This window comes from Leptonychotes weddellii, chromosome 2, assembly GCF_054177405.1.
Source record: "Leptonychotes weddellii isolate Sample4059 chromosome 2, ASM5417740v2, whole genome shotgun sequence".
NCBI lineage: Eukaryota > Metazoa > Chordata > Mammalia > Carnivora > Phocidae > Leptonychotes > Leptonychotes weddellii.
The window spans coordinates 30,628,150-30,642,205 of NC_138370.1; the positions used below are offsets into that span (position 1 = coordinate 30,628,150).

The following is a 14,056-nucleotide window of genomic DNA, read 5'->3' on the forward strand; positions in this document are numbered from 1 at the left end:
TACAATAGCCAAACTGTGGAAAAAACCGAGATGTCCATTGGCAGATGAATGGATAAAGAAGATGTAGGATATATATACAATGGAATATTACTCAGCCATCAAAAATGAAATCTTACCATTTACAGCGATGTGGATGGAACTAGAAGGTATTATGCTAAGCAAAATAAGTCAATCAGAGAAAGATAATTATCATATGCTTTCACTCATATATGGAATTTAAGAAACAAAACAGGATCATAGCAGAAGGGAGGGAAAAATAAAATAAGATGAAATCAGAAAGGGAGACAAACCATAAGAGACTCTTAACTCTAGGAAACAAACTGAGGGTTGCTGGAGGGGAGGTGGGTGGGGGGGATGGGGTAACTGGGTGATGGGCATTAGGGAGGCCACTTGATGTAATGAGCACTGGGTGTTATATGCAACTGATGAATCACTAAACTCTACCTCTGAAACTAATAATACACTATATGTTAATTAATTGAATTTAAATTTAAAAAGAAATATACCATAATAAAAAGAACAGAGATGTAAAAAAGCAGAATGAAAACCTTTTCAAAAAGCAAAGTTTAAAATATCATGCACCAGATTTTCACAAGAATATTGTATCTTCATTTTCATTACATACTACCCTAGGAACTCACCTCTTAGGTAAAATGTGAACATTAAAATGGCCTATTTTAGGCTAGCAACTTAATTGAAAATGACATTATAAAAAGCACTATACTTGATTTGATACTCATAATTACATTTGCCTAGAAATTGTGACTCAGATTGCACATGGACTTGGATAACATTTGGTCTACGGGCTGTATGCTTTAGACATTACTTATTCGGAGGACAGCTCTGACATTGACATAGTAAAAAATGATTAAATAAAGTAGTATTGGCAGATTATAAAATGCTAACTTTTTTTTCTGAAGAAAGCGAAACCTGAGGTGCGTAGCCATAGTTGTGTTATCAGAATTGTACATTATGAACCATTACATCTTTTTTTAAATTATTTATAGGTTAAAATCAATCAGACTGAAAACCATAAATATGTTGGTAAATATGCTTTATGCAGAGAAGGGGTGAGCAAATTTTCTAAAGGAGTTCATGTATTTACTGTTTGAAATGCAATTATCATTTATCATCCAAATGATGGAAAAGATTTTCTCTTGTTCATAGAATGTGCTTACCATTATAAGATCTAAGACTCTAAAAATCACCTATTATACAAGGTAGTGTAAATGCACTTTGATGGAAAATTACCCTGTGTTGGCTTTGAGGTTTGGTTTTATGATGGGTCAAAAATACCCCAAAGAGAAGATTTAAGTCAGATGGTTGATAAAACTGGGAAATCTTACACCTCCATAGCAGAAAGTAAAGTTAATAGCTTGAAAGAGGACACAAAAGATATATATGGTCCATGTCATCGAAAGTCATTGCATTTGCTTCACATTGGGATCCATAATTTGAGGAAAAGAAAATAAAATTTACGTCTACACAAAAAAGTGCACATGGATGTTTAAATATTTTTTCTTATTTATTTATTTATTTATTTATTCATAATTGCCACAACTTAGAAGCAAGCAAGATGTCCTTCAGTAGGTGAATGCAAAAAGAAACTGAGGTACACTTTAGCAATGTAATATTATTCAGCATCTTATTTTTTTTAAAGATGTATTTATTTATTTTGGAGAGAAAGAGAGAGCACAGTTGGGGGAGGAGCAGAGGGTAAGGGAGAGAAAGAATCTCAAGCAGACTCCCCACTGAGTGTGGAGTCCAATGCGGGGCTCAATCCCACCACCCTGAAATTATGACCTAAGTCAAAATCACAAGTTGGACGCTTAACTGACTGAACCACCCAGGTACTCCTTATTCAGCATTTTAAAGAAATGAGTGATCAAGGAAAAAAAAAAAGGAGGAACCTACCATGCATATTAGTAAGTAAAAAAAGTCAATTTGAAAAGGCTATATACTGTATGATTCCAACTATATGACATTCTGGAAAAGGCAAAAGCATGGAGACAGTAAAAGAATAAGTGATTTTCAGGGATTAGGGAAGAGGGAGAGATGAATAAGCAAAACAGGATTTTTAGCACGGTGAAATTATTCTGTGTGACACTACAATGGTGGATACGTATCATTATACATTTGCTAAAACCCATAGAATGAACAACACCAGGAGTGAACCCTAATATAAATTATGGACTTTGGATGATAGTGATGTGTCAATGCAGGTTCATTGACTTTAATAAGCGTACCACTGTGGGTGTGGAAAGCTGTGCTTGCGGGGGCAGAAGATTAATGGGAATTCCCTGTACTTTCTTCTCCATTTTGTTATGAATTTAAAACTGCTCTAAAAAAGTAAAGTCTATTAAAAAAAAAACTACTATGTGAGCTTAAATAATTCACTTACCTTCTCTGGTCTGTTTGTACACATCTAAAAGATCAGATTTCCAACCCTCTGATTCAATCATATATGTGACCTGCAAATTCATCCATGAAAAAAAATTAAATGGCAGGCTAGGTCAATCTAATGGAAATTTTAAACAACATAAAGTCAACATGTGTTCAATATTAGAATAGCATTGATATTTCTTCTAGATTACAAAGATAATGATTTTGATGTAATAAATATTTTTATATATTTGTATATTTTACAAGTTTACAAAATCAATGGCATTCTTTCCTATCAATAACCCTGCCAGTAAATCAGAACAGGAACTCTTTTTATTTTTTGCTGATTTTCAAAAATGTTGGCGGCAGAATGAATGAGGAAAGGGCAATACCAGAATAACCTGATCTTTTGGAAGAGAGTGTCTTTTGAAGAATATGCGTACCAGGCCCTCCAATTTTCCAAGGATGAGCAAAGCCTTGTGAACTCTGAGAAGAGCTCCAGTGATCGTGCTCATATAAGCACCTCCCACATATCCGTTTCTATTTGAGAACTGCTATTTTAGGCCATTGCCCAAACCCAGAGATTAACTTGTAGGGAAGTGCCTCTCAACTCTATTCCCATAGATTTTTAAAATTCTCTTTTTGAACATACCAGTTTTGCTCTTATAGAGTGATTATGGCACTCTCTGTGTGTATGTGTGTGTGTATTATTTCAGCTGCTAATTTACCAGTTCTCTATAGATAGGATCCATGGCTTTTTCATTCTTACATCATAGCACTTAGCAATGCATTTTAAATATTGGCTGCTAAGAGAAGAAATATATAAATGCTGTATTGACTCAAGCATAAGTTCATTAATGGAGTTAAATCTTACCCTACAAGCATCAGAATCTCTACCCTAATTACTCATCTGTTCAATAACTATTTAATAATAGGCAAACATGGTTTGCTAGTACCTAAGCTAAATAGTAGAGATGGAAGGATTAAGGACACTAACCTTACTTCAAGGAGCTCACTAGTGGGGAAAGGGACAAATAAATTAATTCAGAACAATAGGATGGAAGCTATACAAATACAAACAGAGAGTGTGAGAGCAGAGAGGTATAGTCCCTAACCCAGACTAGTGGGCAACAGAGAGAGAATGGGCAAAATAGGGAAGGGGAGGTGGTGCTGAAAAGAGTTTTGGTAAGAATAGACTTTCTTTGATAAGGTAATATATGAGATGAGTTTTAAAGGGCAATTAATATATATGCAAGTAAAAGGAAGGTTAAAAACTTCAGAAAGAGAGAAGAGTGTACAAAGAACAGTGGCATAGCATGGTCTGTCTGAGGAAGTACACATAGTTCAGCATGGCTGAAGCATAAAAAAATAAGGCTGATGTGTTGGTGAAATTAAACTATGATCAGCTTCAAGGGTCCTGCAATGAAGTAGTTTCAATTTATCTTGAAAACCAAGGGAAAGATTTTAAGCAGAGAAATGACATTATTATATTTGCATATTTGAATAATATTGAAATGAAAGGCTGCCCATCATAGATAAACAAATATTTAAATGACTGTGGTAGTAGTTGAAAAGAAATATTGTACACGTGGGATGAAATGGGGGGTTACAATAAAGACAGGGAGATGAGTTTGGAGGTTATAAAAGTAATTTAAGGCTCAAAATGGGAAAGAAGTATGGGACTAGATCTGAGGCAGAGAGACCAGTTAGGGATTATGATATAATATTCCAATAGTAAATAGCAAGAAATCAGAAACAATGGCAGCAGGATTAACAATAAAGGGAAATATGAGCAGTATTAAGGCAACAGGACCAGCAAGACTGATGTTCTCTCGGATATAATGGAAATGACTTCCAGGTTTCTAGCTGGTCACCTGTGGCTACAGAAGTACCAGGGCCAGGTTCAAGGACATTCAACCTCTACAGTCACAAAGGGTCTTGCATACAGAAAGGCTTAATGTTTGGCTTAATATTCTATTGTTAGTGTCTTGAAGTTCTGAATAATTTTGAATAAGGGTCCTTACCTTTTCATCCTCCATTGGCCCCTCACATTATATTGCTGGTTCTGAGGGATACCATTCACCAAGACATGGAATAGATGAGGCAGATGAGTTTTGTTATTATGAAAGAATAAATTGATAAGTACAGCTTGGACCTGTCATTAGTTAGTGGGTTCTCTGCTTAAGACCTTGAGCTAGTCGCTGGAGGTTTTAAAAGCCTTTGCCCCTGCCTTCATGAAAGTTATCTAGGATATGTTCTATGTGTTAAGATTTTCATATGAACTTCTATAGAACAGTCAAGTGAAGACATCTAGTAGACGGCAGAAGAGATCCAACTAGAAACAAAATGTTGAGAATCATCAGTCTAGAGATGATAGCCAAAGTCTTTGAATGGATGAAGTCACCCATGGAGAGGGGACAAAGTGAGGAGAGGGAAGCTGGAATCTGAACTATGGAGATCACCAATAGTAAACTGTAACCAGAATTAACAGGAGAGAATAACCAAAGCAGGGAAGCCCTGCCCCTATGGTTAGTAGTGGTGAGTTTATTTTATTTTATTTTTATTTATTTTTAATTTTTTTCCTTCCACCTCCCCTAGGAGTGGTGATTTTATTTTATTTATTTATTTTGTTTTTGTTTTTGTTTTTTCCCGAGTTGATGTAATTGTGTCTTGTTCTCCTTTACTGCTTACTCCTGACCTCATCTATATGCAGATCTCCCTTTTCTTCTTTCGGTTTCTATTAGATTTTTATAATATCAATGGAGTGTTTTTTCCCCTTTGAAGCGGAGAACGGCTGCCTTGAATCTTTTCTTTAGAACTTGCATCGACAATAAACTTCAACATGGAGACCCAGAGTTTGGTTTTTCTGTTTCTTCAGAAAGTCTTCCTATCCTAGTGAAACCCACATGTCACTTGGCAGCAGTGGGCATGTGACTGAAATCAGACACTGAAGACACTGCTGGTACCTGCTGAGCATAAATCTCCAGGTGAAGACAGGCAGAGATTTTCACTTCTCCTATTTTGGAGCTTCCCAGTGTCCCACCCACTCCTGGTTCTTTAACCCCCTTCTGCATTCTTCTTTTCCTTCCCCAAGCTCAGGACACATCACTGGGTGCCCCTCTTCTTGGGAGAGACACCTATGTTCTGTGCTTAGTGTAAACAGTCTTGGTCCTCACCTACCCAACTGCCCTGGAACCCTGTTCATGTGTGTTGGGACAGGCAAGGAGGAATCTGAACAGGCTGCAACCACCAGTACCCTCACAGGAACAGGCTTTCTCTTCCCAGCCCTACCTCCACAGATTACAGGCCGTATCTCATACTCCTCAGCAACTTCTCTTTCATGGTTTTAATCATAATGATCTCAAGTAGTTCTCTTTTCTCAAACATCACATTAGACTCTCAGAAAATATGAAGTTAAGAACTAATTACTGGCACTGGAAATCATGAAGGATAGCCACCCATGTAAACAGCTCTATGTGATGTATTCATCCTGAACAGATGGGCTTTGTTAGAACAAAACATCCCTATCATTCAGCCCATCCTTGAACATTCACTGAGAAAGGATGAAAGGAGCACATACTTTGTCGGAAACTTCAGTTCACAGCCCACAAGGTTAAAAGATCACATAAAGAAAATGGATTATTAGACAAACTGCTTAAACAAAACTTTGCTGATACCAAAATAAAAAATAAAAATCACTATCCTTAACAAATGCACATTGAAAGAGTGGAAAATTATTAAGTTCCAAAGAATATTTTCAGCATACAACAAAGAGGGGAAAACTACTGAGTCTTCATAATCCGAGTGTGACACTATAAACGTAGAAGATAAAAAACAAATATGACTCAGGTGTCTATCCTTCCGTCACCCGCCCCTCCTCCATCTTTGTGCTGAGCCCCTTTCTGTCCATTCTCCCTGCTGCTTGCCCAGGTCTCTGTCCTTCACCTTCCGAGCGTGCTCCCCTACCGTCACCCCCTCTGCACCCCCACCCCACGTACACACGGACCCGTCACCCGCTCTGCACCCCCTCCCCCACATGCACACTGACCCATCACCCCCTCCCGCGCCCTCCCCTGCGTGCACCAGGAGGGGTGATTTTAAAGTCAGATTGTCTATGCTGAATCCACCACTTAACAAAAAATATGACTTTAGGCTTTTACTGAAGTTTTACAAGCTTCAGTTTCTTCAACTGAATTATGGGAATAATAGGACCTAAGTCACAGGGCTGTGTGAGGGTTAAATGAGATAATTCATGGAAGAAGACTTGTCACAAGAAAAATCGGTGAGTATTAACTACTATTTTTTTCTTATTATTTTTAAGTACAATCAAACCAGAAGGAACAGATGTCCTAGCAAATGTCAAGAAGAGAAGAGAGTTAAAAAAAGGGGGGGGGCGGGGAAGAGAAGAAGAAAAGGCATAATGCCAGATTTCTGCATGGTTCATCAGAGAGGAATGAAAAGTCCCATTGAATTTACAAACAAAGAAGGGATTAATGAACTGTGCAGGAATAGTCCCAGGGTACCAGCACTGTTTGGGTTGATTGTTTGTGACAAGTCAGATGAACTTTATCAGTTTGAAACTGAGACTAAGTATATCTGAAACTGCCACCATGAAACATATAAATGATACCTTGGGGAGTCTGGGTGGCTCAGTCGGTTAAACCTCCGACTATTGATTTCAGCTCAGGTCATGATCTCAGGGTCGTGAGATTGAGCCCCACATCAAGCTCATGCTCAGCACAGAGTCTGTTTGTCCCTCTCCCTCTGAACCTCCCCCTGCTCGTGGTCTCTCTCGCACTTAAATAAATAAATAAATAAATAAATAAATAAATAAATAAAATCTTCAAAAAAATAAACATATAAATGATATCTTAAAAATTTCAATTGTGAATGTTTTCCTTTTCTGAATACCCCTCGTTCCATTTCCAAAAGGCCCTAATACCCAGAAAGACAAAGAACCCTTGTTGCACACTGATACTACTATAATTGGTGGGAAAGCTAATTATAGAACCAAGGCTCTGAAATTCCAAACCTTTCTCTTAGGAGAGGAAGTTCCTGTGCACAATTACGTTTCACCGACTTCCTCTTAGTAAATAAGAAAGATGCCAGGCAGAGCTTCATGGAGTGTGTGGCCACTATGTTCCTTAGGGCAGGGTAAGTCTCTGGGGTGGGACCAGTACAAACTTGTACCTGGCATCAAGAATCTGGTTCTAAAAATATGGGGTCCACCATGAGACTCTGAGAGATGACTCATTTAACAAACACTTCTTGAGCACCAGACACTGGACACATGCTGCTAAAGGAAGATGCAAAGTTGGGTATGAATTCTTCAATAAGCTTACAATCTAAACAGAAAAGATGAGATGAATGTGTTAATAACTGTCAAACCAGGAAGAACTTGAATGGGACATGAAAAAGTCCAAAGTGATTGTAGAATTTTGCACAGCTAGAAAGATGATAAGGGGTCAGGCAATGGACATTATTGAATGCCAGATCAATAAAACTTGAACTTTATTTAATTTACAGTGAGGGGTTCTTTATTTTTTTAAGATTTATTTATTTATTTGAGAGAGAGAGAAAGCATGGTGGGAGGGGCAGAGGGAGAGGGAGAGAGAATCTCAGGCAGACTCCACACTGAGTGCAGAGCCCCATGTGGTGCTCGATTTCATAACCCTGACCCTGAGATCAAAACCTGAGCTGAAACCAAGAGTCAGATGTTTAACCGACTGCACCACCCAGGCACCCCACAGTAAGGAGCACTTGAAAGATTTTCAGGTAGGACCTGAGATGTTCACTGACCCACAAGTACCATAAGATCTAAACCTTGGGAGCCAGAAAGTTCAAGACTGAATATTCAGAGTTGGGAATGTGGGCATATAGAATTGATGGCCAAGATCAGATGGAAATACATAAGCATAATGAAGTGGAGAATAGTTGTAATAACACTACAAATATGTACATGTTCAGAGCCAAAATAAAAAAAAAAAAGGAATCAGGGATTGAAATAGAAAAGGGTGTAATCAGAATTTTTATAGGAAAGAAAACCAGAGAAACATATTAAAAAAGGATTTCCAGAATGAGATGAAAAGAGCATGAGAAAAATAGCATTTACTGTTTTCTGATAAGTGCTTCACTTAATGGTTTCTCATTTATTTATCCCAAAATGTCTCTGGGATAAATGTTACTATTTCCTGCAGAAGTGGACAAAGAGGCTCAGAACTTTAAGCCACCTGTTCAAAAGCCTCATAGCAGATAGGTGATAGAAATTCACACTCCTACTCAGCAGGTAGACCCGGCTGAGTTAACAGTGAGAAATTCCGGACTGAGAGGCAGCAAGTCAGACCTCCAGTCCAATTCTTATGTGCACTCCCAGGATGACATTTGATAAGTCATTTTACTGCCATAAATTTCAAGCTTCTCATATGTTTAGTGAGGGTGTACTCTATAATGTACTCTATAATGTACTCTATAGATCATGTACTCTATAATGTTCCTTTTTCGTTCTGATATTTTATGAGTCTATGCTTTTACAGCATTACAGTAAATTCTGGAGAGGGTGCAGAGGGAATGGATGCAAAATAACATGACTAGCATCAACAAAAATAACTGGGACTTCTTTTCATCCAAAAATGAAGGCGAGAACAAGATGATTAAACATATAAAGTTTGAGAAATTGCATTTAGAAGGCATAGGAAACAATACCTTAAGACTGGTTGGATATTGGGTTGAGGGAAAGTAGATAACTGAAAATGGCTCCCAGGTGTTTGATGAACCATAAATCAATTAGGCTGCTTTTGACATACAACTTTTAAAGTTGAACCCTCCATGGGAACTGTCCAAGAATGATCAGAGAACGTCCTGCTTTTAGCATTTTTTAAAAAGATGTTATTTACTTATTTATTTATTTATTTGAGAGTGAGAGAGCATGTGTGATGGGTAGGGGGAGGAGCAGAGGGGGAGGGAGACAGTGGAGGAAAGAATCTCAAGCAGATTTCGCACTGGAACTGGACTTGGGGCTCAATTCCACCACTCTGAGATCAAGACCTGAGCAGAAACCAAGAGTCCCACACTCAGCCCTGAGGCACGCAAGCACACCTTAGCTTTTCTATTTATCTTAGAGAAAGGGAGGAAAGGGAAGTTCTGTTTAGATAAATTAGCTTCCAAATAAATCTGTTTATGGGGGGGCGCACCTGGGTGCTTCAGTTGGTAAGTGTCTGACTTTGGCTCAGGTCATGATCTCTGGGTGTTGGGTGTTGGAATGGAGCCCCAGGTAGGGCTTCCTGCCTGGTGGGGAGTCTGCTGGTCCCTCTCCCTTTCCTTCTGCTCCTCCCCCAACTTGTGTGCATGTGTGCTTTCTCTCTCTCTTTCTCAAATAAATAAATAAAATCTTTAAAAAAAAGCATATCAAATAAATTTGTTTACAACTTTATGACCCAAGTTCAGGGTCCATTCGGCAAAAGGCAGAATCTTCAGAATTTCCATAGTGCAGGTCTATGGCCTGGAACTCATAACTGGGTTATGGGTTCCATAGTTAAGTGAATTCAAACCGTGATAGCACTTTTAACAGACAGCCTGGTATCCTGATCTGGTGAACACAGCAATGGCTTGGAAGTCAAGACGTCTCAGCTCTAGTCCTCCCTCTGCCAATAATTAGTGGAGTGACAATAGACAGAGTTATTCACATGTGTGTGCCCCAGTTACTAATCTGTAAAATCAGTAAAATTAGTAGGTACTTCATAGGTAAAGTCACCTATCTTAGTGGTAGGTTCTTAAAAGATGGTGGGTAAAGGTAGAGGGTTAAATCAAATCATCTGTTCAGGCTCTTAAGTTTGTTAACATCCACTACCTCATTCGTTAAACTTAAAAATATGTATGTCTCCTTGTTGTGAGTAAAGATTTTGAAAAATGATTAAATATTATTTCTTAAAGAAAATCAAAGCAATTGTATTTTAGAGTATGTTGTTCAGTGTGTTAGAGTATGTTGTTGTTCAGAACCCTTTGAGGTTCTGACATGCATTTAGAGTCTTCCTCTCCTTGCCAGTCAACACCAACCACTGGAATATCTGTCTAAATGTAACTAACTTCCAGTTTTAATAGTTTACTCCTTTGGGATAAAGACCCAGTGTGTCAAAAGTCATTGTGGACCAGGTTACTGTCAGGGTATTTGGGATCAGCCATGACCAAAATTCTAGTTCATTTTTCCTTTTCCAAAGGAGAACATATTTGTGTCTGGATTTAAAACCAATCTTCTTTTGGGCACCTGGGTGGCTCAGTTGGTTGGGCGACTGCCTTCGGCTCAGGTCATGATCCTGGAGTCCCGGGATCGAGTCCCGCATCGGGCTCCCTGCTCGGCGGGGAGTCTGCTTCTCCCTCTCCCGCTCCCCCCTCTTGTGCTCTTTCTCTCTCTCACTCTCTCTCTCAAATAAATAAATAAAATCTTTAAAAAAATAAAAATAAAACCAATCTTCTTTTAATACACCTGTGTGAAAAAAAAAAAGGAGAAATTTGTTTTCTGCTGTGGTTTTACCTGTTTGTTTTAATCAGCAGTTTCTTATTGTTTACTCAGCCTTGTGTCAGAGAAAGTTCATGGCAGTCAGAATTCAACCTCAGACCAAGGTCCTTCTCTGTTGCTGAGGCACTGCAGAATTAACTTCAGCGGGAAGATGCTATTCTGAAGTTTCTTTACCCTGGATCTTTGATATATTTGGGGTAGTGGGAGCTCAGGAACTCAGGCTTTAGTGTAGATACTTCAAACAAAATTATGGAGCGTCCAAGTCAGAATTTGAAGACAACACCATTATTATCTTTAGGAAGATTTCACATTTCTGAAGATTATGGCTTTCTTCTTCCACATCCTCTGGTAAGTATAGAGCCTTGGACCAGGGCAGAATAGGTTTCTCGAGATGCTGATTTGTTCCTTCTTTTGTCTGCCTAATTTATGTGGTCGTCAGGGGACAGGTGATCTAAATACCTGTGTAATCATGAACAAAAGAAAAGTGACAGCACAGCACAGCTGAAACGGAATGTTTTAAGGCCAGCTGTTTTTAATAGATTGTCATCCACTCAGTCCAGTAAACTTATGAGCAAATCTGTAGTTACCAAGGAAAAGACAGAACTTATAGATCAATTAAGGGAGCAAATCAGTTTATCTTGGCTTGCTAGTGGGAGAACAAAAAGAACACTGGAGGCTGTGGGTACTTTGGGCTTTGGTGGGAGGAATCAGATATTCACAGACATTGCTGAGAAGAGGAAGTAACCCTTGAGAACTAGCAATACCTGTTCCCTAATTGTACCGAAGGCACAACCTGTAATGCAATTGTTTCATCACTTAACCTTTAACAGTACTGTTCATCCTCTGAATGGGGTCCAAAGCCTAGAATATTAAGACCGTAAGAGTGCTTAGAAACCATCGGTCCCAACTTCCTGCTTTTTATATTTGAGCTAGCTGAAGTTCGAAGGAAGTGGCTTGCCAAAGTCATATTAGTGTTGAAAGCAGAACGAGTACTCAGGGCTCTTAACATCTTTTTTTTCTACTACATCATAGATAAGGGCCAAAATTACTTGGTTGAGAATCTAGGGGTCCAATACTGCAGTTATTACAATAACTTAATAGATCCAATTTCCCCACCCCATAAGCCTAATTTGTCATTTAACTGTGATTAAATAATGTCTAGAATTCAATGAGCTTTTATTGAAAACCCCCTCTCATGCTTATTTACTTTCCATTGTTATTTGAGGAATACAGATGAAGATATCATCTATTCATCGGTCCCAAAAGCTGTTTGTAGAGCTGTTAGTTGAGAGAACAAGCCACAGGTCTGCAAGTAACTGGAACATTAGAAGTAATAACTTCAGGGAGTTACGGAGAGTAGAGTTGTAGCCCAGAGTACAGATTGTATTCTCTGACTGCCACTATGGTGACCAAGAATTTGCTTTTGCCAGGGACTGAAGGGATTCCCAAGATGTGGGTCTTTCAGGGCTAAAGCAGGAAAGTCCTGGGCAAACCAGAATGTGTCAGTCACCCTGACTTGTACTTACTAACCCTTGTAACCCTGTGTGAATCACAAGCATTGCCTGACCCTGTTTTCACATGGAGTGGATAGAGATCTAGTGCCATTTCCACTGGATTCCTGTGGAATGAAACATTTTAATAAATCCAGTGAAAAACTAGAAGCAATTCTCCTGACCTTCAGTCCAATGCTCATTACAAACTCCATTGTGTGTGTAAAACTTGATTCAGGAATATTCCCATCATCCCTCATTCACAAGGAAGAAAAGGCTAACACACTTTTACTGAGATTAAATATATACACTAAACTAAGCAGAGGAAAAATAATCTTATAAAGTATGTAACTTTATAACACCACAATGACTGAGTTCCCCTCTGTGTTTCCTTTTTGATAAATAAGAAAACTAGATGAGAAAGAATAACAGGTATTAAGTGCTTGTGATGTCCAGAGCCAGATCATGTCTGTCTCGTGATTTGATTAATGGATAACCCCTTAGAAGAAATTTCCATTTCTGACTTCATATAAAAAAATTCCCTGGCAAACCGGGCCTCCTTTAGAGTAGTCATATGTCAGATTTCTGAAAATGTGATTCTGTGTTTCAGTTTTAGTTTCCTTTAATTTGTGTGAAAATTTTAAACATCTCTATTTCTGGGAAGAGGTGAGAGGAGGAAGTTTTAATCAGAAGCTGCCCCAGGTTGCTCCATCCATGAGGAGGGATTTTATCACCAGTGGACCAGACAACAGATGTGTTGAAATTGATCACAAATTAGGAAATGTCTGTCACTGACTTTGCTAAGGCCACAAAGAGGCCACAGTCTGTCACTGACTTTTGCTTTCCTTTAGTTTAAAGGGAAGTGATGGGAGAGCTGTTCTGTCATGTCAACTAGCCCAAAGATATTCTTTCAGCAAGCTTAGATGCTTACTATGAGTATTTCCCTGGAAGTCTCTCTGAAGAAAACAGTCAAGCTAATGAATAAGTAAATATTGTGGCTTTGGGGGAGGGGACTGGCTTCGTTTTAAATACTCTACCCCACTGTTTCTATCCACTCTCAAATATTTCCAGGGGCTAACGTTTTAGTGTGGAAAATGTGTATCTGTCAGACTCCTGTCCATAAATACGCCACAAAAATCCTTTGCCAGGTCATGTGTCCTGTGCCTGTGTATGAGTGTTTGGGTGGAGGGAGGTGGGAAGTAATTTTTCTTCAGACATAAAAAATACAAGGAAATCAATCTGGCAGGAAAGGAGGGGCCTACGGTAGATTATAGCCGTAGATTAGATTGGTATGGAACAGAGATCTCCAGTGTTAGGCTCAGGAATTTGGATCTCACATCCTTCATAACCCAACTGGCGTTTGAATATTTTCCCAGCAGAATGTTAAGTGCAGGGTGGGTTAGAGCAGCAGTCCCTGGACTGCACACCAAAATCACTGATGCCACAGCCCCACCCCAACAGTTAATTCGGAATCTCTAGCTTAAGTGGCTCGGTGCTTGGAAGCTACAGAATGCATTGGGGACAGTGCAGGTCCAGGTGAGAGATGAAGGTCTACACTTGAGAGGCTGGTTATAGAAGTAAAGTTGTAATGGCTACAAGAAGCACTGAGTAGAGCTCAGAAGTAATTCAAATACAAAACCAAAGGATGCTTCTATGAACATAAACTTCTTGT

At 38.9% G+C, this 14,056-nt stretch overlaps 1 protein-coding gene and 1 long non-coding RNA gene across 2 annotated transcripts in view; one reads left to right on the forward strand and one right to left on the reverse strand.

The window, feature by feature from the left end:
* LOC145717966 (uncharacterized) overlaps positions 1-12,717 on the reverse strand; it is an 18,582-nt gene extending 5,865 nt beyond the window's left edge. Inside the window, exons 1-2 of the long non-coding RNA XR_014141492.1 lie at positions 10,910-12,717; positions 2,402-2,471 (exon numbers count right to left, since the gene is read on the reverse strand). This is a non-coding gene — a long non-coding RNA (uncharacterized LOC145717966). The remainder of the gene's footprint in view (positions 1-2,401; positions 2,472-10,909) is intronic.
* IDO2 (indoleamine 2,3-dioxygenase 2) overlaps positions 11,129-14,056 on the forward strand; it is a 57,754-nt gene continuing 54,826 nt past the window's right edge. Inside the window, exon 1 of the mRNA XM_081809424.1 lies at positions 11,129-11,242. Coding sequence (XP_081665550.1) covers positions 11,144-11,242 — 99 coding nt within the window. The 5' untranslated portion in view covers positions 11,129-11,143. The remainder of the gene's footprint in view (positions 11,243-14,056) is intronic.